Raw genomic sequence first — 24,438 nt, 5'->3', positions numbered from 1 at the left:
TTTCGAGTTTGTAATTTAATAATTGTCAAAATATTTGTAAGTAATACAAATTACGTAGAGATGGAATGATATTTCAATCTTTCAGAGCATAGATGGCGCGACAAAACTTAACAGCGACGTTTCGAATTTTCTTGACATTTCGCTACGCAATATATAAAGACATAGGTATATATTATTATACTACAAAAATACATCGTTTTATCGTTTGTATTAAATAGTTAATTCCTCTGTTGGCATCGAGCACCTTAATGTTTCAAAATAATATGCGAATTATAACAACGAATAATTTGTTCGTTAGTGCTTGGAAGTATATGGTAAAATCTCGATTACTCGAATGTTTCGAATGGATATTCAAAGTATATGCGGATATAAAATTAGATAGATTGCTAAATTCTATTAATAGAGTGGTAGTTTGAAAATTGAGAAACGAATTCTGAATCTCGGTTGACAAAGCAAAAATTGAAAAAATTCTAACACTTCGAATAAGTAAGCGAGATACAATAAAAATTGAAAAAAACTACGAGTCATTTTGGAATACGAAGAAATTATTATTTATCCTTTGTGTTATTAAGAGTTCAAGTAATCGAGATCCTACTACCATTTATCGTAAACTGTATGTTATAATTTACAATTGTCATAAGCGACTTATGATTATGTAAACGTTGTAAACACTCATCATTTTACAGTCTAAGAAACGTAGACGTAACTTTTTTAAATATGAAAACAATCGGAAATTGATTTCCAATATTATTTACACTCGATCGATTATCGATAATACTGCATTCTAGGTTTTGTTGGATTGATAACCAAAAAATGATTAAAAGCGTAGGAGTAGCATGACAAGTTTTCTTTTTTTGTTTTGGTCGTTTTTCCTCCTCATTACTATTCGAAATGAAATGAAATCGAAGTCAGAGGCATACCACATATCAAAATAATAGATGTATGTAATTTTTTAGCTGATATTTATATTTTGCTAAAATATTTCTGCACTATGATAACAAGGACGCATTTTTTTTTACACGAATATCGTATTGTCTACCTACATTACGGTTCCACATTCATGTAAGGTGATCATCTTCGAACGATCTAATTCGATTTAACCCTTGTGCATTTATCAAATAACAATTATGTACTTGAAAAGGAATGTGAACGATTATCATGCCAATTGTTTTTAAATATTCTTCGTACCATTAACATATCTACAATAATTAATAATATGTATATATCGTCGAATGCGACTAAGAAAGTTTTATATCCATATTTCCATAAAATATGTATCAATGTCTTCCAAAACGCGGTCGTTAAAGTTATTAGTTGATTTTGTCCATAAATTTCATGCACGAGGGTTAAACTCTTTATCATAAATAATGTATCTAATATCATAGTTTTTTCGAGAATTATTGATTTTCTACATTATTAGTACGCGTTGGACTTTGGAGAAGGAGATGACCTTACACTTTTTAAGGAACGTACATTTAGTTGGACGTTGAAATACAATAGAATCTTCTTTATGCGAATAGGAAAAAGATGTTACTCTTCAAATTCGTTATTTAATACATATTTATTTAATTATGAAAAGCAAGGGATAAATGTTCATTTCAATAAAATACTTAAAAAAATGTTGAAATATATAACGAAGATTCCATTGTAACTCCCTATACAATATGTACAATAGAAAGCAGTCCGAGATAAAATGCATCGCATTTTCAATTTAGGTCCTAAGGCGAAACCTTCTCTTTCCGAACTTGTTCCGTAAAACAATGTTATAACGTTCTTACTACACGTGGAATACATAGATACACGTTGGTCTTAATTAATTGTAACATCAGATTTTCTGGAAATGTTCGTCAAATATGATGCGAGGAATCATCTCTATAATTTATGACCATTCTCGGGTTCTTGTAACAAGGGCAAGACGAAATGTATTTCTTGTTCTCTCTAAAAGTCAGTCGACTACGATCGATTGACTAGTAACACTCTCGAGAACTTTCGAATCCTCTCTTTCGTTTCACCTTCCTTGCCGAGTCGAATGCAGAGTTCATTGTTGCAGGAAAAATGGTCGGTGGACTTATCGGAATCGGATAATGCGGGATCTACTACAGCACGGAGTCCATGTCCTTTTTGCTCCATCCGTTTTGGCTGCTGGACGTCCTAGACATCTGACTAGGGCTTCTCACAGGACTCCTCGCAGGATAATAGACACAGGGACCCGGACTGGCGGGTCTTCCGCTAATTTTCAAACTTTGTCGCGTGCTACCGTTCGGCACGTTGTTGTTTCTGAACGTACTCGACCTGTTCAGGTGATAATTTCTGATCGAGTTCCTAGGTTCTATGTTGGTCATGTTGGTGACGATCGACTCGTCGTACGTTTGGAATTCTGGACTGTCCCTTCCTGGACCGAACAGATTCGAGCTGCAGAACAATTTCAAGAATATCCTCTTGAATTTCCTGCCGAAGATCACGTAGATGATGAAATTGATGCTGCTGTTGATCGTGACGAGAAGATTACCGGTCTCCACCAACCAGAGAGGCGGATCGGTCAGGAACGAAGTCTCGTGGATGTTCGAAGCGAGCGGAAGGATGTTGCATATAAGAAAAACGATTACTACGCACAACAACATCGTCGCCAGGCCGATCTCGCGTCTTTGATGCCTCGAAAGCTGTTGTAGGTCTCTGTTCGCTTTTCTTACCTGGAACGAAACGAGGTCGATGGTTAACTTTTGCACCGATACGAGTTCACGAATTCTCTTGGAAAAGGGTAAAAATTCAGACTGCTTTATTTTTAACGATAATTATTAACGATACAGTGATGTTTCCCTATAGAGATTGTCGGTATCCGTGTAACGAGAGCCCACAGTATCGTAATCACGAATTCTAGAAATCTGAATTCTGTTTGAAAACTAATCTTCAATGCGTTCAGTCTGTGGATTATGTTCCTAATCGAATCGTTTTAACCGTTTCACTGTGAGCGATATACTCGTATATACGACGTCGATAATCGACTATTAACGGTAGGAAGGTATATATCACTATCGATTGAATCAGTGTCGAGTTACAATAGAACAGAGAGTTACCTTAAGAGCACCGGAATCGTCGATTAACGATTTATCGAGTTTTCGCGTTCAATTTGTTGGTATCAAGAAATTATGAACATTCTAATAATAAAACAAATTTTCAATAAAGTAAGAAATAGTTTAATTAATTCAATCTCTTATACTGTCAGAACGAATTACGATGGGGCTGAAAGATTAATGACTACCCTTATCCCAGGGAACTTTAAACAGGTGTAAAAAGAGCGAAGAAGAAAAGAACAGGGACGGGGATGGGCAGAAGTTGTACACAGAAATAATTAGCGGTTTTCCAGTTCCAACGGTAAAGTGGAAAATAAAAATATTCCACGACAAGATCATTATTCTCTTTTGCTTTTTCACTTCGTTACGTGATCCTCGTATTATTTCAATGGAACTAATAAACACGCGAAAAGCACGAGCTTATTCAAGCGGTTCCAGACCTGGTATATCTTTACCTCGAGCTACGTGTGTGTTCATTTGCACGTCCTCTTGCTGCTTTTTCTTCGAAACGATCGTACGAGTTTCAAGAATGCGTCTCAAACATAATTTTAGTTCGCGTATTCTGCAAATTATTTTTTCTAGCAAATTTTTCAAATTCTTCCGTAACTTTAAATTGGAAAATGAAAAGCTTGCAATTCGAAATTGCAAAATGGGGAGCTTAAATTGAAAAATGGGCCTATGGAATCCTGAATAATCGCGGCTATCGCAGATGTTCGTTTCTACCGTGGCAGTCGACGTATAAATCTTCCAACCGTGGGCAATCTTTTTCATTTTCCTACAGAAAATTATGGGTTAATTTTTTTACGCTATTTTGATTCGTTGTTAACCATACGTAGAAAAGGAAAAAGAACAAGAGAAACGACCGAATTCACGGTAAGAGTACGAAACAGAAAATATGCTTGAAACGTCGGGAAATGTTTTTTGTCCCGAGTGTGAAACGTTGTCCTTCAGTCTTAATACTACCGTTGGCTTTTTCGAGCTGAACGACACGAACGCGGTTGACGATCCGCAAGAAATACTCGTCCCATCTAGGCGTTTTCTCTCGACAATTGATAAGGGTACAAGAATTTTTGCGGATATTGTACACCAATGTATTTTTTCGATTTTCAAGCGTTTCTCGAGTATACTCTACAGGATCAACTATTTACAGCATTGTCTAAATAATTACTAGTAAACAAAGAGGTAAACGAGAGAAAAAGGGAAGAAAACGGAAGCAAAATGGGAAGAAAAGGAAAAAAATAGTGGAGAAATAGTCGCGCGATTCGCTGGAAGATGGAGTTTATTCCCGGAGGGATCGTTTTTCGCGACGATGCGAGGGAAATTTCTTAGGTGGACTACGGGAGATTGCGCGAAGATTTATTTGGCAAAACGCCATTTAGGAAATTGGTATCCCGTCTAGGTGAGTTGGCGAAATGGTTCGCAGAAATTTCGTTATGTGATTTGATCGTTATAAAAACTTGCTTCAACCCTACCGAGAAGAGACTTACATGCTCATAAACGGTACGAACTCTTTCAACACCTTTTGTTCCTGATTTGACTCAACGTTTTTTCTGACTGGTACAAAGTTTACGAGGTTATTTCGCTCACCCTTCGATAGATGGCTGCGTTGAAGATCACCAAAGCCAGGAACGGAAACAGGTAGCAAATGAAGAAGTACATCCAGTGGACGTAAATGGTAACGTATAAACTGTTGTTTCTTAAGTCCGCCGGATGTAGGCAGTATATCGTAACGTTGTATTTCCAGTGTTTCTCCGTGTAGAAATCTACCTCCCAAAATCTACGAAAAGCGCAGGACAACGATACTTTATAGATCTTCCGAAACATGGCACGGTCCGAAAGTTTCGAGAATCTTTATAGACTCTGCTTAATCCTCGATACTGTAAATCGTAAACTTTATCGTTGAAACGTATACAACGGCAATTTTTAATATCGCCTTTTTCCTTTTTTTAGAGCATAGTAAAAGAGTACGTATCACGGTGGATTATCAAAACTTTCGTCTCGTCTTTCGCGTAAGAGATTACTCACTTGGGTAAATTATAAATAAAGGAGAATATCACGATAACCACTACAGCCAGTTGAGCTCTTCCGTAGGTACAAAAAGACCTCGCTTTCAAAGGATGACAGACTGCGATATACCTCTCCAGCGTGACGGTTAAAGTTAGGTACACGGTTGCTATTTGCGCCATACACGATAGCGGATACAAGAATCGAATTATTTTCGGGTAAATGATGAATTTATAGTTGAATAAGTAACCGGTGTACGAATAAATCGATGGCAACCCGTAAATCAATACCTGGAAATGCCACAAGTGGTTTACTCTTGACGTTGAAACGGCGCGATGATAAAATAACGAACTTTTATTCAATTAGAGAGAGAATGATTTTACATGGTTAATCATCGTAAGTTTGCTCGGTTAACGAACGCGATAAATAATCGAACTTACCGAATTGACGATCAACACTGTATCGCATCTGGCTAGACCAATTAGGAGGTAATTAATCGACGATTTCATTTGCGGCCTCGAAAGTATGATCATCGAGATCGCGTTGCCAAATATCCCAAAAATACTGACCAAGTTCATTAGCACCCCGTTAATAATGAAATCGAACAGGCCGGTCGAATTGATTTCCACTTTGCATTCGAGCGGTTTCTCAAAATTTTCGTTAATCGACGAATTATCCAGTAATACACCAGCATCGTAGTAACTGGTCGCGTTTAATGTTTCGAAACTTGTTTCCATTATTTCGGACTACCTTCGTTTCGTCTTTTCAACGATTTTTTCTCGCCTTCATCGGCTCCTTCTTCTGTCTCGTTCTCTTTAGATCTCACGTTACCATTTTTAGGATTCTTAGCTTCTGACAAGTTTGTAGCTTTTAATCTTAACAAAGTTCAATTGGTTTCTCGTTCGATCGTTGCGCACTGTCTTTCCAGAGAGAAAGTTTGTTCGAGATCCGGCTTTGTGTTTCTTTAAATCGCCTTCGACGATTTAAAATGACGTATGACCCAATTCTTCATGATAAACCGTTTACAGAATCTTCTAGGATTCTTCGAAGAAAAACTATTCGATCCCCCCTCGTTGTATTTCGATTCGACTCTCACTACCTTTTAACTTTGTGAGAGCCGAGCAGGAACAATTTTGGTACCATGACGTACCGAGATCTTATCGACGTCCCAAAGTGCTATCTCGTTTCCCCTGTTTTACCTCTTTTCTTAAACGCCACCGCAGCCGACTTCGATTTGCCTAATCTCGATGAAATCTTTTTCTTCGTACATCTGCAACGTATCGTGATGTCGTAATAATTGCTAATACGTAGTCCCTTTTCGCTTCTCGTTCTGGAAATCTGAAATCAGAAACGATTTATAATTGACACCGATAGTTCTTCAGTATTTCGTGTGTATTACTACTTTTCAAGTATTAATATCAAATGTTAATAAGCGTTAGTATCGTGCATATTTGAAATATACCGTCAAATCGATACATTGGCAGTTCAATGATCGGCAGATCTGTTGACCGAACCGCGGTGTAAACAACGTATCGAAACGATATTGAACCTATGGGCGTTAACCTTAACGTTGAGTTCTATTCGAAGAGAAATAAGAGGGAGAGAGAGAGAAAGAGAAGTTGTTCGCGAACGATTCGGAGCATCTATGGGTTACTGACTTAGTGAATTTCGTACGGTGCAGTCGATAAGACTTTCGGTTTTTCGGGAGACAAAACGCGGAACGAGGGACAACCGACAGCAGAATCAAGCGTTTTACGAGTAGAAAATAGGAGAGATTGCACCGTGCCTGTCAATCGGATTACGAAGCTACTTCGCTTCCAGAATTCTGGTAAGTCAGACATCTTCAAACTTTCCGTACAAAAGAAACGCTTAAAATTGTGTGTAACGTGTTGAAGAAGTTTCCGATAATCGTATCGCGCCAGGATTTATATGTTCGTTTTGACGAGAGTAACGTGGACGCGAAATTAATTACTGGAAACGTGCTGGCGAATTGAAAAGATGTTAATTCGATCGGACAATTTGCTTCGGTTGCCGTTCGCGTCGTTTCGCGCGTTGATTGGCATGTTTCAACCTGTCGTTAATTTGCCCTTTCCCTAATTTCCACGTCATCGGTTTTCTACGTGACTAACGTGTAATTCCAGTGTGTGCGTGCGTATGCGTGTGATCCGAAGCATCGATGTGCCTTTGTTTTCGAGAGAACCTGTCAAACGCCATTTAAATTCGAATAACGTCGATCGAGATTCAGTTTAGGCAACTTACGCGTGAAAAAAATTGAACGATCAGGACGTTCGATTTGTTTGTCAACGTTCGAAGAGTGCTTCGAAGTGAGCGACGTAGAAACTCCTTGCGCTATCGGCAGGGGTAAAGACGAATCTTCGGAGTACGTACAACTTTGATCACTATGTCTGTTGGATAATGTAAAAACATTTGATCGAATCGTTTCGTATCCTATTATAGAGCGAAGGCGAACTGTGTTTCTTCCGCTCGGAAGGAAAAGTCGGAAAGCAAAATTAAACCGCGAAGCGTATTTTTCGCGCGGATCGTGCAAGACAAAAGGAAGAAGAAAATAATACGTTTCATATTTGGTCACGGAGGGAGAAAAAACTAAGAACAAAAGCAAAACGAGAAAAGTTCGGAAAACGAGAAGCTTTTCAAATCACCTAGGAAATTTAACTTTGTCGCATTTTTCTTGCAACTGGTACGCGTGAACGAAAGTTTCATCGGCAGCGTTTACGTTCTCAATTAAACTTTTCGAGAAACAGCCGCGTATCGCCGTTAAGTTTCGTTCCAGCGAACTTCCTGTTTCCTGTCCTGCGGATAAATTATCTCAAAGTTAAGCGAATCGTTTAAACGTTCGCGCGTATGATTCAGATGCTCGCGTTAATTTGCATCCACTGGAACGAATTTATCGGAGGTAGAAGCTCTTTTATCGGATCTTTCCTTATCGGTTATTACCGAATGCTTCGCTTATCCACTATCCGAACGCTTTGTTGTTCGATCGTTTCGTTATCTCTTCTCGATACCTATGAGACTCTGTTCGGTAACGTTACAACCGTGTCATGCATGATTCGTAACATCGAGAAAAAGCTGACGCGAAAAGTTACGACTTTTCGAAGTAGAACCACAGACTTTGAAAGTTTTTCGTTTTAGCCTTTCGAGACTTTGAAACTTTGTATTTCGAAATTTCACGCTTCTGTAATTTTGCTACTTTAGCACTTTGGAACCTCGTAATTTTGGAAGTTGAAAATGAAAATTTGTACACGATACAATAACCGAGTTATAGTTCAATAAGGATTACTCGCTACAGGGATTTTCAGAGGAGCACTTTACTCGAGTTAATACGTTTCTTCCTTAAAGACGTTGAAAGTGGCCTTTTTTAAGAGGATCTCTTGAAAAATGTGCTTTTAACCGCGAGATTGTAGGAATATTCTAGCGGACAAAAAGTTTCCATGGCTCGCGAAAGGAATTACGCTTCGCTTCTGAACGATGGTTTCAAGTTGAACGTTTATATCCAACTATTATACATATTTCGCGAAGATGTTACGCGGTTAAAAGGGCAACGTTGACTAAAAAAGAGCATATCTTTTCGCATTAATTTATGTACGGCAATGTTAGATTGTTTTCACGCGAGTTACCTTCTCGATTTGTCCTTTGCTCTATAGTCTACGTTCCGTTACGAATTAGCGAAAAGTTGATTCGGACGATAATCGTAGCTCGTTTATTTTCCGTTTAACTGCGCCTACTCACGCTAAACTGTTGCCGACTCGATGAAACTGAATTAGTAGCGAGCTTTTCACGGCCTGCAAACGGTTGCGGGATTGGCTCTTGAAATCGGCACGTACAGAGTGTCCCTCTTTGCCGCGACTATCTCGAATATCTTCGTCGTGGTTAATTTCTTTTAAAATTTCTTTCCAATGTCACCTTTCGAGGTATCTTAATGTTAAGGGTATTGTTGCGCCAACGCGTATTTTCGCCAGACGAATATTAAAACTTTTTCGATTGTGCTTATCAAAAAACATTTAAAGCCAGAAAGTATTTGTACTTTGATTATTAACGACGCATCGTTCGTAATCGAGCAGTTCAACTCTTTTGCTACACGAGCTCCTAATCGTACGAATCAAATTTAGCTACTTCGTGTTGCAACGACGAGGCAAATAAACGAAATTAAACCGTTACTTGTATTTTGTGTTTGAACGATCTTTCATCGTGCGGATTATAACTGCACTCGTTGTAATTTAGACGTTTAAGGTTCGAATCGTAAGCTCCGTAGCGTTATTAGCGAAACAGGTTAAGGGGGTTAAACGAGTACACGGTGTTGTTGGTACGCATTGCGCGTTAACGCGGGAACAAGATTTGCCGGTATTACGTACAAGTCGTCTTCTATAAATATTCGTTGGACGTAGTCTCACCTTCGAAGTGGCCAAAGAATAGCCACGAAGATCATCGTCGTTATCGTGTAAAGAGTTGCCAGAGTTGCAGAAATTTTTCGCGGAATATCTAGTTAAATTCGAATCGCGTACTCGTAGTTTAATACGCGGAGGTCGTGAACATGGTGCATTAAACAGGCCACGGTAACGATGATGGAGATTAACGACTACGTACAATGTTGCTTGAATTAGCGATTTAATGATAACGACTGGTCAGCTCGGTGTCTCATAGAGTAAAATCAAATCGATATGCGAATGTACGTATGTATATTAATGAATCGATATGTATTAACATATTGAAACGCGAAACGAATCCTCTGCGTTACATTGGTTGTTTGATTTTCAATTGGAAAGTGTTAAAGCGAAGATAGAATTATAAAAATTCAAATGTCCAGGAACATATAGAATTTTTAAGAAAAAATATATAATTGTTGCGTGTAGTAAGTTGAAGCGTAGGCACGATAACCTCGATGCAACAACGAGATCGATAGTTTGAACCGGGACGACGCGACGGACCGGGCCCACTATCGTGATTAATGAATGAGTTATAATTACGGGAAGGAGGCTAATAAAGTCGTTAAGACATCGGCTGCTTTAAATTATTGTTCGCTAGGTCATTCTTACGACCGTTCGCTAACATCGGTAAGTCTCCACGAAAAATTATACGTTTCTTCGTACTTAAGAATATACCGCGCGATTAATTTTGTTACATCCTGGCATCTGACATTTCATAGCGTACTCAGAATTTTATTCAATTATCGTGAAATAATATTTATGATCGTTTCCACAATTGCAAATTTTATCCCCTGATGCTCCTTTAGAAGTAAATTTTTCTCCCCTTTTTTTAGCGAGTCTCTTGAGAGAATAATTCATCGTTAAGAGGTCATAGAAAAGCGAACGTGCCTGTAAAATTGTAGGGGCATTCTGTTAAAAGAATTCGAAAAACGTATCGCTATTCTGTTATCTGCTGCTTTGTTATCGAGGCGCAGATTTAGAATCGATCGCTTGACTTCCGGCACACGATCAGCTGATCGGTCAGTTGTTCAAGGTTTAGTCGGGGAAAAAATTGTGGGGTCGTTAACGACTGCATGCACTTTGCTTTCTCCATTCTTTCGTTACTAAAGGTGATTCGGTCTTGATTGCCTGCTGCGCGTGAAAAAATAATGGATTCAATCGCGAAAGCTTGGTTCCGTCCGATTTCTTTTTACGCGGTTGACTAGATGAGATTCGCTTCTCTTTTAATCACGATGACCTAGGTTACATTAAGTATGAATTCGTAGTTTCGTTTCGTATTTGTCGGTACAAAACCTCGAACCGTTTATAAAAAGTACCGCACGAACGGAAAAATTTTGTCGGCATTTGCAGCGAGAAATTAATGCAAACTTAATAAATTAAGCAACGAACGAAAAATAAAGGTAATTTTTGTGCTCGCAATTGATCCAATATTGGATGTTCTGTAGTTTCGCATGAAATGTTCGTACAAATGATTCGTATCGCGCGATGGCAAAGAGTAAAGCGAATTGTTCGTAATTAGAATTCCGTTGCAGTCTATAAATTTCATTCGCGACTCTGTATCCTCTGTACTGCCACGAAACAATCTTCGATAAATTGGATCCGTGTGACAGGTCTCTAAATGAATTACGGTTACGCGACCTTGTTGCTTGATGAGTTTTATCATTTAGTTGATTGGGATAGAAGCTCAAAGAGATTATTGGCTTTTAAAACAATTATACCGCAATGAAATACAGCCGCAATAAGAACGATTGACAATTAAACTAACTGGAATCGTTTCGCGAGTATCGATCAGATCGAATATTGATAAGTGAAATGAATTAAAAAGTATTTGAAATATTTCACATGGTATCGTACGATGTAACGTTCAGGTTTTAAAAACGTTCTCAGATTTATATGCATTTTGGATTAACTGAAATAATAAATGTACTAGAAAACATAGTCCGATGATTTTGTAAAATTTGGATACAATATCTCTTTTCGAATGATATATTTTCGATTTGCATTTCGACAATAATAGTTTAACGCGACACGCGAAACAAAAGCAGCCCATTGAATCGACTTTGATAAATCGGTAGCTCCGTGTCGAGGCTAGTAGTCTCGTTGCTCTTGCAAAGTGGAACAGCCAGGAAATGAGACGATATTAGTGTCACTTATAAGTAATAACCTTCAAGTGTGAACAACATCTGCTGTGTTTTCTCTCCTTTACGAACCTACGGAGAGCTTTCGAATACCATGAACCTTACGTTACTCTTTTCAATATTTCTTTTCTTGTCCGCATTTACAAAAGCTTCGTTCGCAGGACGTTATTCGCGTTTCATTTTCTATACAGAATGTTACGTAGTTATCGAACGTAAAGCGTGAAACCGCAATAATGGAGAGTAACGATACAATAAAAGTTTACCGTGCGTGCATTTTATAAATTCAACTCTATTTTGTACAATATCGCTTTCTAACTTTATTCGAAACCGCATTTAATACGGTTCGTAGGTCTGGGTCACGGTTGACGCGACATCGCAATTTCAAACGATTGCATTACGAGTAATTACAATCATAGCGTGTCATACCGCGTACGCCAGTTTTCACTGCACCATTTAACGCGTTAAGAGGTTGGATCATCGTTGAGGCTTAAAGTGCATCTATAACTTTCAATGTTTCTTTCAACGAAATAATAAGATAAACGAATAATGTCTCTTAAGGCTTCGACGACGCACGACGCTGCAACTATTTGGCTCGTTGTTTTTCCGATGATCTTTTCCACGACTTGCAATAGAATACATGACATCGATCGAAATCAATTCATTTTTTTCACGGTTGTTAGCCCACTACGAACAGATGGCTCGAACGACGGTTTCGTGGTTACGTCATCGTCAAAAATACAGTGAAGATTCATGTAAGGAATCACAAGTTAGAAAGAGAGAAAGAGAGAGGGAGAGCCAACTGTAATGTCGCGTCGCGTCGTTAGGCTTCGTTGCCCCTCGGAAAGTGGAGTAACCCAGCCGCCAGATGAGAATGCGATAAGTGGTAACAGTCGTTGAAGATCAGACAGCGCGTCTGCTGAATACTCCATGTTACGTTCTCTTCTTGCCGACAACAAGGAAAATAAATCATTTCCATCTGTTTATTGCTTCTTTCACGATATTCCACGGAAACACTCGCGATCGATTGAATTTCAAATCAGCTGAAAACGTCTCTTCTGTTATTTGTCAAGCTCAGAAACTTTTTAAGAAGAAACGAGTCGCAACATGCCGTTGAGTTCTCGTGAAACTCCGTGACGTACGAATAAGCGCGACTACTTTTCACGACTCTTTTGTGACGCGCGAAAACATGGAAATACTATATCTTCTATAAATTTTCTTATCGTGACGTACGACTGCGCGTTTGTAGGCTTAGTAGACAATTTTTGTGACGCACGGATGCGCACGGGAGCACTTGGTCTTCTAAAAATATTTTCGGTCGATGAACGCGCGTTCTTGGATCTAGTACACATTTTTTTGTGACGTGCGAAATGTGCTTTTTATAAATTTCTTATGACACGCGAACGCATACTAGACAAATTTCGTGACGCGCGACCGCGGGTGATGGAGTGAACGAAGGTGCAAAATGAAGCGTTATAGTCAGAAATGTTGAATTTAAAAAAGATTAACAGCTTGCTATTACCTGAAGGAATTTGCTGTACGATTTACGATCAACGTATCGGGGAAGTCTGAATTTCACGTTGAACACCTCATAAAATGATCTCGCGGTGATACTTTGTTTGTTTTCGTTATAAATAAGACAAACATTCCGCTGCCACGAATTGACGAGGTACACGAAGAAACGGGAGACAACGTTTAACGTTCGGAAAGCCTATCGTCGTGCCGGTCAGCTGTTGCTTTTGTTAGTGCCAGCCCTCTAAAAATACGTGTAAGATTGGTACTTTGACTTTCTTCGTCGTTTGAACGGTGAGTCAACTCTATAGGGACTCGTTGTCTAATTTTAACGCGAAATATTGTCCACGCGGAGCAAGAGTCGCGAAAGCACGATGCCGGGGAGTAGTCGTCAACGGCCTTGGCGATTGTGAAATTTGGACAGTGGCTCGTGTGTACATTCGATCTCCGGCCCGTTTATAAAATTTCACGATCAACTCGATACACGAGCCGTAAGCAACTATAGAGAGTAGTACTCGTGAAACTAACCGCAAATATTTTTCGACGCGATTCGATCGCTTTCAGAACGCGTACAACGGGACGTCGAATAAAATTAGACGATTATTATATCTTCAAGCGAAATGCTTTTCTACTGACGCTGGAAATATGATATCTAAAGAAACATTATAAAATTTTTAAATTTAGTACACTTAACGTCTCGGTTTATTATTTTGAACGACTAGCCTGGTTCTACTAGCGTTCAACAATTTTTCATGTCCCACTTTTGCGATATGTAAAAAGTTTGCGCGATCAAATTAATTTCTTGGACGGATCTATTGTGAGAGAAAAAGTTTTTAGAGGATAAAGCAGAGGGTAGGAGAGAACAAGCTTTCGTAGAAAATTTCGACGGATTTAAGTATGCATGAAAAGAAAGGATCGAATGTCTGGAACTGAATAATGTCTTACGAACGAACATGACCGGCAATTTCCCCAGATGAATGCATAGTTTAACCTCCAAGTGAGAGAGAATGCAAGGATGATGGACAGGTTTGCGAGTCATCGAGAATTCGCTGAATTATCGGACCAACGTTGCGAGTATATAATTGCGAAATGTTGCAAAATTAATTATTATTTCTATCGCGAAATAGATGCCATTATACGATACCGTTATTGAATTAGCGCAATTAAAGAATTGTATTCCACGAAGCTGAAGCTATTCTACCTTTGTTACGAAGAAACAAGCAAAGTTGCGAACAAATAAAAACTTGGACACAATAGAACCATACTTTATTTTCATCGTGTTTTTACCAGTAAGAGAAGACAGAAAGAAGAAAGCTTTATTGTCTTCCATCCATTGTTTTATCATTATACGTAATAGAAGTAGTTGGTTTTCGGGGAATTAGGATGGATGGAAGAGAAAAAGAAGGAGAGGAAAGGGTAAGGAGATACGCACGTTCTTCGATGCCTCTTGTAATAATAAACTTTACTTTTGATCCGTCTAATCACGGACGAAGAAAACGAGAGAATGCCCCGAAGAAAATCCACGGACAGACGATAGCGGCGAGGATTAACCACGTAAATAAGCACGCTTGATCCAGGCCGTCCTACCAAATGATTTTTTGTCACGGAATAATCTTCCTCGAGAACCTGACTTTATGTGTCAGGTCCTGAAGGAACAATCAGGATAACGCGAGAGCCACGAGACCGTTTTAACTACGGCCAAATCCTCGTCTGTATACCCGACAAGTTAAACCGTTCCTCTTGTAATTGATGCCCCGACTTTGCGAGAAAAAATGAACCAGACGAGAGCCAAGCTTAAAAAAGCCGCATCATTAGTCGTTTGATGCTAAACCTCTCGTTGAAATCCTTCGACAATTTTCTCGAGAGTTAACATCGTCCGAGATAAACGAACTGGAACTCGTACATAATTATTATTCTCATTTTGCAAGTGTCACGAAATTTTTTAGCGTAATACCGCTTGTACGTTTATAAATTTGCTCTTTCATTAAGAATAAGGAAACGATACATTTTCGTATCTCGAACAATAGATAGAACGTTTCCGACCGACAAAATTGCTAGACCATTGCCCGTTTTCGTAAATGAAGAAGGAATCTTCCCTTCCTGGTCGTAACGGACACAAAGATAAAGGTTCGCGTTTATGAGAATTTATATCGACATTCGATCAGGAAGGGACGTGCCTCCAGGTTATAAAGGTTCGGTTTTGCCTTCGAAGTAAACGGAATAAAGAAAATTTCTCGGTACAAAGTATGGAGTAAATATTTGTAACTGGTGCATGCGGGATTCGGAAGCAGCCAAAACCGATGAAAACGACTATAAAGTTGGAACTTTATTGCAAAAGTATTTTTCGAGTGTAGAAATTGCAGGTGTATACCACGCAAATGCATCGTTTATGCAAATATGATCGTTGGTTGGCTCTCGAATAACCACCGCTACTCCACCGAGAATCGTTAGCGATGTGTTTTTTATTCGCGAGTAATTAATGAACAAACTACTTGTATGCAATGCACTCGAATGATCGAGGACACGGTTACGTTGGATATCGACATAATTACACGTCGTCGAGTATTAAATCGTATTGGTATCGCTTCAATCGCGAAACGTTAGCGTAACGAATATACGTATACAGATAAAGACATGTTTATACAGGAAAAGTAGAAATTCTCCATGGAAAGATAAATTGAAATGTAATTTAACAATTGATCGTTTGACTTTCAGAGTGCCTCGATTAACACGTTGGTAGTCGATTTAAACTTTTTGCCCGTCATTTTATGTAGCCAATAAAATATTATTACAGTTGTTGACCCCTCTCATTTACGCGCGCAGAAGTATTTGAAGAATTTGTGGAAAAGCGTGTTCTGTCGTCGGTGTATCGATAGGTGGCCGTTACGTGTACCATTTGCAATTTAACAGGTTTCGTTCGTGTCCGTTAACGGTAATGCATTTTTAAACGAAATAGAAGCTAGACTAAACCGAATCCTGTCCAACTTGGATAGATATATGGGAGGGATTTATGTTGTCTTCGGTAGCGGAGGAAACATGTGGCGATAAATAGTTCACGTGTTCCATGGTAGCTGGTCCAAACGACATTCGGCTATCGGGTGTCCTGGGACTGATTGTTTATAGAGATATAAAATTTCGGAACGGCGAGTAACTCGACGTTGTGTTGATTCAAATAGTAAAAGCATTATTCTCGAAGGAATTAACCGTGCAGTAGTAAAAGTAGCGATGTTTCCCGAGAATAGAATTGGAAGACAAAACGTCTTCCGACAGGAAAATCGGCTTTTAATACCTCCATGTATATGCAGCACTTATAAATGGTCGTCAGCCATTGAACAAGAATAATTAACTCGGTGATATTCGGTGTCCCTTAATGTACGGTGATCAAACAATGATAGATCCGGGCGGCCATCGTCGATTCAACTCTGACAAGACTTTGTATTCGGTATGCATAGCATAACGAAGCGCTTCGAACACGAGCGAGATAAGAGCGGACGTTAGCGGCGAACGCGAGAAAATCAAAGCGTGAGATCAACGTACAGGTTGGCCAATATTTTCTTCAAATTTTCCATGAAACGCTATAAAATTTAATCTCGATAGATAACCAGTCCCTCCGTAGTTAATTGATCCAGATAGTCCACGTAGATAAAGATACTATTCGTTTTTTGACTAACATTAATCAAGCTTAATTCCGCGCCTTGGATAAATTTGCACGAATCACCTATCGTATCTCGGGTAAATTTTTCTTTCGTAAACTGCAGCTCCTGATTTCCGCCAGCGTTGCACAAATGAACCTAAAGATAAAGCATGCCTCGAAGTTGATTATTCGAAATAGATCGTCTTAATTCTCTGTCGTTGGTTACAAATGGATGCTATTCGAAGTGGAGCGATTTTCTGGCTCGTTGAACGTAAAGGGTACCCCTCGCCATCGTCAAACCTTAATTGCATCCGAGACTTTAAGATGGTTCCTGGGTTCATTGAAATCACAACGAAACACTGATCTACCTTTACATTGTTTCTCCATCGAATCGCGGGATTTGAAACCGTTCCGAGTGTCCTCGTTAGGTTTTAATGAATTTTTCTGCACTGACTCGTGCTTAACTTGCACCGAATATTTGAACGTATTCGAGTGCAACGTAGGTTTCCTTGGCTAATGGCAAAGCTGGACTTTTTCGTCGATTGCTTTCGGTTTCGAGAAAATCTGGTGACGATTCAGGAAAAGTCTAGCGAGAGCTTATGAAGATTCCAGGAGGGTTCTAGGAAATTCTATAAAGAAATTCTAGACGTCGCAATCTGATCGTTCTTCCTCAAATACATCGTGTACATTGCAGGTTGATTGGAAAAGAGAGATAAGTGCTAGACGTTCGATGAATAATTAATTCATCTTGGTGAAAAACAGTTTCGATTTCGCGTCACGTCGAATTAAACCGGCTGAAAATATTCCGTTCAAGAGGCGTTATATTTTACTTCTCCGAACACGGATGTAATTTGTTTCTTTGTCAAAGCTCTTGTTCGTGATAGGGAACATCAGTCTTTTGGAGAGTTCTCGACATAGTAGCAAGCCGTTAGCCATTTTTCCAGCTGGAAGCTTTCTCTCGTTTGCTTCCTTTTTCCTGCATCGTGACGTCGTGAAACAAATGTAAATATTACCGAACGAAGACGCTTGGAATTTTCGGAGGGAAGATAAAGGGTAAGTTTCTTCGATAAAGAATGAAATTCTTTCTTTTTCATTTCTTCGACACGAGTTGCACTCGCTAACACGACCGGTACTCGATTTTACGAACATTCGGTTCCACTGTTATTTTATAACGTCCAAGATATTTCATTTTCACCAGAGTGAAATATATTTTTCACCGCGTTTCATTGATTATAAAAAATGTGATAAATGTCTGAAACAAGGGTTGTTTATTTTCAACATTTTTCAAGCGGAATACCATCACTTTTCATCTTACTCCGTTCGGTATAGAAAATATGAAAAAAAGTTTGGAACAAGCGTCGAACGTACCGATAGGGACGGATCAGTTTGAACAACACTCGTGAACGATGAAAAATGTTTTAAAAACTATTTATACCGTCGTGGAAATCGATCATCGATTATCGCGTATTCTCTTCTTAAAACGACATTAATCTTTCGGAGGTAGTAAACTGGGAAATCTCGGTCATAAATCGCGACTTTAGTAACGTTGCGACAATGTACACCTCGATGTGGCAACGCCTTTACCACGTTTTATTTTCCCTGCTGTCACATTATTGAAACGACTCTGCCGACCCCTCTCGTCGTTACAACCAAATACGTACGCACTGGGTGTCCCGAAATGTTTCCAAAATTCTTCGTCACAAAACGGAGCAAACAGTCTTTGAACGTCGCGAGAGTCTCCGCTAACGTTCAAACGATAACCTAACGATTAACCTAACGATTAACCGATTTGGAAGTCAAAGTCCCAATCTGAAATTATAGATATCTCAAAAACGGAAACACGAATCTCTTATTTCAGATCGCATATTTCTACATCAAACATTCGAGTATTCGAAACATAATTATGTTTCAATCTACCGATAATTTAGCAACGTTATCAATTTACCGATATTTACTTTGATCCGTCCAAATGAAATTCGTGCCGAACTGTTGCGTTTTACGTAGTATTCGCGTTAATTATTACCTAATTCTGCAGTTTCAAACGGAAATTTGTAATTCGCAAAACAGGTGTATAGGAACCATCGAAACTGTACCAATTCATAAGATTAATTCCATCATAATTGCTACAAAGCTACTAAATTCAAATGTAGCCAATTGCAGGTAATGACGCGAATGTACATTTAACTGTAGAGCCATCCTAAAATTTTCTGCTTGTCCGAATTTTAACCTTAAAGTAAAATAACGCGTTGTATACTAAATGCAATAAATTACCAACGTACTTTTATCGATAGAAAACTTATAGAATTCTATACCGTTTGGTCTAATTTTCGATGACGATCGTCGATTTTCGTAGATGCTTGGTGCGGTAATATGGCGAGAAGGTACTGCTAACGCGTAAAGGTTTCCGTATAAAGCTGTCAATATAACTATAATTATAATTATAATGAACCATACTGCGAACATCGGTTTTCGTTATTAACGCCAGGCTATTAACGCGTTAATAGCGTGGTCCATCCCTACCGGAATTACCTTAATTAATTAACCAAACAGAGTTTCAATTTTTCTCCACTTTCTAATCGAGTTATATAAAAAGAAACTTTATTTTTACTCACCTGCGTAAATCGCAACGCGTTAACCCGCATTTCCAGGAACGTGTATTCGCGTATCGTGAAACCATGACATAATTACTTGACTCTCGCGGTGACTAATAATCACTATTAACTCGCGAGAGTAAGTACGCGTAAAAGGAATCACAATCGTAAATCGTACAATCTGTTATATGTCTAACTGCATATTCACAACTTCTATAGAATGCAACAGTTTTTTCTGCTCGCTTTGTACAATGTTCTTAATCACCGTTTCACATTATTCTCTTATATGGAACTGTTTCTAATTTAACTTTTCACGTCACGAGTTTGCGGTAAAGTTTCTCCGTTAATCTTCGTTAACACCGGAAATGGAGAAGTCCTTTTGATTCGATGCGAACCAGCGAGCTTTCGCGTTTAATTCTTCGCGCTGTCCGTTGCGCGGAATCCAAACCTTTCGAAAACCATATTCACATTTTTCCTAGTCGATATTGTTCGATCACCGAAATAACGCGACACGATTTCCTTACGATCCTCTTTACAAGTATTTCACTTATTTAATTTAACCCACGAGCTTACGCGTTTGATCCTTTCCGTTGCTCACTGCTTCGAATCCTGTATCGATTTGCCCGAATTTCTCGAAAACTATGTGCCCTTAAGACCGATCGACTCTGCGAGTTGTTTCCTTTTAGATTACTAGAATAATTTTGCATGGAAATTACGTGTCCTGCGTCTTTGTTCACGATCGTTGACGCAAACCTTTTTCTTCGTTCCACCACTGCAGATTGCCGGATTGACGCAACGATTTTCCTCGAATTTCCTCTATAAGCATTTATCACGGACGCCGAACGAATCTTCCTTTATCTTTTCTGGTATTTTTAATTTTCAATCACAGTCGCGTATTTTCTCTGCACTAGCCGATGATGAGAAACCTTCCTTTTTGCTTTTCCTTGTCGGTTCGATACGAATTATTGAAATAACGCGCCTAAAATTCTCGTTAACGGTATTTAAATTACTCCATTCACTATGGCCATCGAACGCCTTTCCATTGAATCTCTCTCCGTCGTTTCGGTGTCTTCGGTAGCTAAGTATTTTTTGTTCTAATTTCGAATTACGCGAATAAAAGGTTTCGCAAGGTCTCCAGTGTACACATTTATATTACTAAATTTGCAGAAACTGGACCACGATCCGAGTATTCATAAACTTATCTTCCATCTTTACAATGTAGTTCATTTTCCATTAAGGTTGAGCACTCTTTGTTCTAATTCTAGATTACTGGAATTCCACTAGGATTTCCCTCTAAGGAGATCATCCTTGTAAATTCTTTAGTTATTTAAATATCTTTACGTTGACAGATGATTAAAGAATGAAACTGTTTATTTCGTAAGGTCCAATTGTCCTCGGAGAAGCTAACGATCGGTGCCCGATGTCCTTATGTTCGTGTTTTCCTACGGAGAGAAAACCGGCAGAACCGGCTAAACCGAACAAGAGGGTCGTTCACGGAGTCGCTTTTGTTCGAGTGTCATGGTACTTTCACGGAGTCAACCAGGATCAAATTAGTCTGTGGGGAGCGATCTTTTTATGTCACTTCCAGCCGAGATCGTCGAATCGATTCCTTCGGGTGAATATCGAGATAATCGAGTTGCCGAGTGTCAATCGTCTAGCAAGGAGATCCGCGGCACTGATCTTCCGTCTCCTTTTACTCCTTTTCGTAGTTCGAGGTTTAAATTTCTTTGAGTTTTCAATTTCTTAGTGTGCGGGATCGTCTTTATAGGTTTGGTGAAACTGGTCGCACGCGTAAACCTAGAACATGAATGCCGTCGGGTCGTTGCAATTACGTGTTACAAAGGTTATCGACGATAGCATCGTTTTCTCGAGAATATTAATTTTTACATTTTACGAGAACACGATGCGATGTCGCAAGTATAATTGTATCCGAGTAGTCGGGGTAAACCAGTTAGAAATATTTCTCTGAGCGGTGAAAGGAACGTTTACATTTTAATAATATTAGTGTCATTCAAAAATATACTCCTTCTATTTTTCCTTATTTGTCCGAGCATACGTTTATAGTAAAACTAACCATTTCGCTACTAATTAATTAACTTTCTGCTTATTATCTACCCACCCCTCTTTCTTCTTCGCGAATCGAACCGTTAATGAAAATCGCGGAACCGTTGCAACGATAATGTACGGCTTCTTCGATTCTACTTGGTCCTTTGAGTACACTCGTGCTCGAAACGTTTTGCCCTGTTTTGTTATTGCTCACGTTTCGCTAAATGCTTCGACCAATCTCTGACTGTAGATTCTACATCCTAGGAACGATATCGAATAAGTGTAAATTGATGTGACATAGATGAAAGGAAAATATTTTCGTTTAGGTAGATCCGCGGTTAATCCAATCGGTATGCAATCTTGCTACATTAGAATGCAACGCGAGAGAGAGAGAGAGAGAGAGAGTCGAAGATAATCAAAGACGCCAGAGTAACTTCGGTTTTCGATGAAATAGAAAATTTTTATCAGAAAAACGAAGACGGAGAAACGAGAATTACTCCGGAAAGAAAGAATCGTAATTTAACGAAAAGAACGCGAAATGTTTTTGTGCGCGAACGCGAAGCGACGAAATTGAAGAAAATTAAAGATGCCGTAGTAAATTTCTTTTTCGGTAAAACAAGAAATTTTGATCGTAAAAACAAATATGGAAAAGCAAGAATTTTTCCAAGAAGGCATGATTCAGCGAAGGGAACTGGCAATAGACATTCTGGAAACGATGATCCATCACTTTCAAAAATATTTTCTTATTTTAATACCGTCTATGCTCTCTTCTTTTACGCGAAACATATTTGTATCGCACCTCAGTTTTTCCCCTGTGAACTTTTTCCCTGATATCTTCAATTTCTCAGACGCGCACAACGATATTCCTAAACGGCACGTTACACTTTTTCAACTTTCTCAAAGTTCCTCGCGAGAACACGAGTCGCGACAGTTTCGAAAAACTTTTAAGCCACGATTTTTCTATCCCGTCACGATGTCGCATCCATACTTTGTACACACTTTTTTCCCATCGAGCACGCGGAATCACTTTTAGATTTCCGTTCTAAAATATGTCGTCGACATCGTTTGGCTCCGAATGTACGTCGAGCGTTTCACACCTGACTAGTTTCTTTTCTTTTTTTAGGCCAAGAGGGGATGCAAGTGCGCGAAACCGATTCCGCGCAAGTTTAAACAATCGATTGCAAAGTTTCGTTTAATTACCGTATCTAGCGTTTCGATAGACGTCGTGGGAACAATTTGACGAGTTCGTCGATTCTGTTTCGTTTTTTTCCCTTTTGAAAAGCGTAAAGTCGACGCGCGTCCACGGAGCGCTCGCAGCGCACTGAGTGTTTCGCGAGCGGAATCATCCGAGTACAAGAGCATTCGGTGAGGAGCGACGAGTGACCCTGGCAGTGGATGCCGCCTGCGCGCTTCTCCTCTCCCTCTTCTTTTATTTTCACCCTCTCTATCCCCCTTTTTCTTTATCGTTCTTCTTTCTATCCTCTTCGTGCAGCATCCTTTGCAACTCTTATCGTGATTTTCTTCGCCGATCGTTTCGATCTTTCTTTTCTTTCCTTACTTTACTTCTTACCCCCTTTTTCTCGGCTAACCAATGTCTCTTACATTATCCGTGGTTTTTAGGCGACGCTTGCACCCTTTAACCTTTAGAAATTATCTTTTTTGTTTCTCTTTTTTTACTAATCTCTTAGTTTCTCGAAGATTTTAAACGTTCTAATTATTTCTTCCTTCTCTTTGCTCGGTCTTGCGTACCCTTTCGCGCCGATTAACGAGACGAGTGGAAAAGCGAAAACCTCGCGTTTTAGGTTTTCCAACGAATTCGTGTTTTAAATTCTGGGGTAGAATTATACGAAAAAGCTTTTCCGGCATATTCGATATTTCGGGTACAAAACTTTTTTTAAATAAACCGGTAACGAACGTTTCGAGATTCATAGAATACGCGACCGTCCTGACTGGAATTATTTACAATAGTTCGGTTATAAACAGTCTGTATATTCGAGTGTATCACGAATCATTCCTTCGACGAGAATTCTATATTTATTCAGTCGTTAATTTTTCTTCTTACTTTCGGTATTATCGCAGCTTCTCTGCCGGCGCGACACGGCGGTTACATTTTCATCATCTTTTCTCCTTTTTTTCACGAAAGTGTTTGTACTTCAATTTTTAAGCGTCACTTACACTCAAGACCATTATCTTTTCCTTTTTTCCTAATTCCCTGCACGTTGTTTCTTCCATCCCTTTTTTACGATCTTGACTACCCTCTTGTTATACATATATCATTTTACTTCCTATCGTTTCACTGTTCTCGTCCCTTTCTCTCTTACGTTCTACTTTATATTCTTCCTCGGATTTTGCTTCTATCTCTCCGCTCTGTTTTATCGAGAGCATCTCTCTCGAACGCACTTTTCCTCCACGTTTCTGTCTCTTTTTCCGCCGGTTCGGACGTTTCGTCTCTTTCTCGCGTGACGTTCGTTCTTTTCTGGTTTAGTTTTCATTCATACCGTTAGGCACGTCGTGACGCGGTAACAGACACAGCACCAGGGGAGCTCGATCTATAGGTGTACGGTACTTGACCTGGCGGCATTGATTTTTCGGTTATTAATTGTGCTTCTCTTTACTCGACCTTCTGCACCCTTAACGATCTTCTTCGTCGCGTGTTCGTTCGACGGAACAATTTGCATGCGACGCGTTCGAAAGCGATTAACTCGGAGTCGAACTAATTGAATTAACAAAAAATTGCCACGTAAAAAGATGAATCGATAATTGGGCAATAGCAATCTATCGTTACGCGCCGAACTGTTTCTTCGTACATACGATTTGAATACCTTCAAGAGAACACGACGTTCGCATAATTCAAGCAAGTAGGGTCCTGGCTCTTTTCACTTGAAGATGGCTACTTGGCCGCGCTCTTGCTTAGTACGAGGTGTTTACGTTATCGGAAAAGCTAGAAGATTTACTCGTTTTGAAAAACAGTACTCGTTGCGCAAACAATGGTGGATCATAATT

General features: G+C 39.3%; 2 protein-coding genes and 1 long non-coding RNA gene across 11 annotated transcripts in view; 2 read left to right on the top strand and 1 right to left on the bottom strand.

Moving 5' to 3' along the window:
- Positions 1-945: 945 nt before the first annotated feature.
- FMRFaR (FMRFamide Receptor) lies at positions 946-22,788 on the bottom strand. 8 transcript variants are annotated; one of them, XM_076530508.1, is made up of 6 exons: positions 22,636-22,788; positions 19,411-21,186; positions 5,516-6,413; positions 5,097-5,365; positions 4,659-4,848; positions 946-2,690 (listed from the first exon to the last, which is right to left on the bottom strand). In XM_076530508.1, the coding sequence occupies exons 3-6, from the start codon at positions 5,810-5,812 to the stop codon at positions 2,097-2,099; spliced, it is 1,350 nt and encodes a 449-aa protein (XP_076386623.1). In that variant the 5' UTR covers positions 5,813-6,413; positions 19,411-21,186; positions 22,636-22,788; the 3' UTR covers positions 946-2,096. The 8 variants fall into 8 exon arrangements, with proteins under 8 accessions (XP_076386623.1, XP_076386624.1, XP_076386625.1 ...); XM_076530509.1 differs by lacking the exon at positions 22,636-22,788 and adding an exon at positions 22,235-22,615; XM_076530510.1 differs by lacking the exon at positions 22,636-22,788 and adding an exon at positions 22,191-22,208.
- Positions 4,725-24,438, top strand: part of LOC100880958 (uncharacterized) — a 49,904-nt gene continuing 30,190 nt past the window's right edge. The window contains exon 1 of one of the 2 annotated variants that reach the window (XM_076530506.1): positions 4,725-4,746. In XM_076530506.1, coding sequence (XP_076386621.1) covers positions 4,744-4,746 — 3 coding nt within the window. In that variant the 5' untranslated portion in view covers positions 4,725-4,743. Of the gene's footprint in view, positions 4,747-6,712; positions 6,904-24,438 lie in introns of those variants that run through there. The other variant, XM_012296956.2, reaches the window with a different exon arrangement.
- LOC143264250 (uncharacterized) lies at positions 7,368-13,621 on the top strand. The gene is made up of 2 exons (XR_013037827.1): positions 7,368-7,455; positions 7,533-13,621. It is a non-coding gene; the product is annotated as an uncharacterized LOC143264250 (long non-coding RNA).

The sequence above is a fragment of the Megachile rotundata genome, chromosome 4 (genome assembly GCF_050947335.1).
Source record: "Megachile rotundata isolate GNS110a chromosome 4, iyMegRotu1, whole genome shotgun sequence".
NCBI lineage: Eukaryota > Metazoa > Arthropoda > Insecta > Hymenoptera > Megachilidae > Megachile > Megachile rotundata.
The sequence above is the reverse complement of the archived record's forward strand: the minus strand, read 5'-3'. Positions and strand labels throughout refer to the sequence as shown.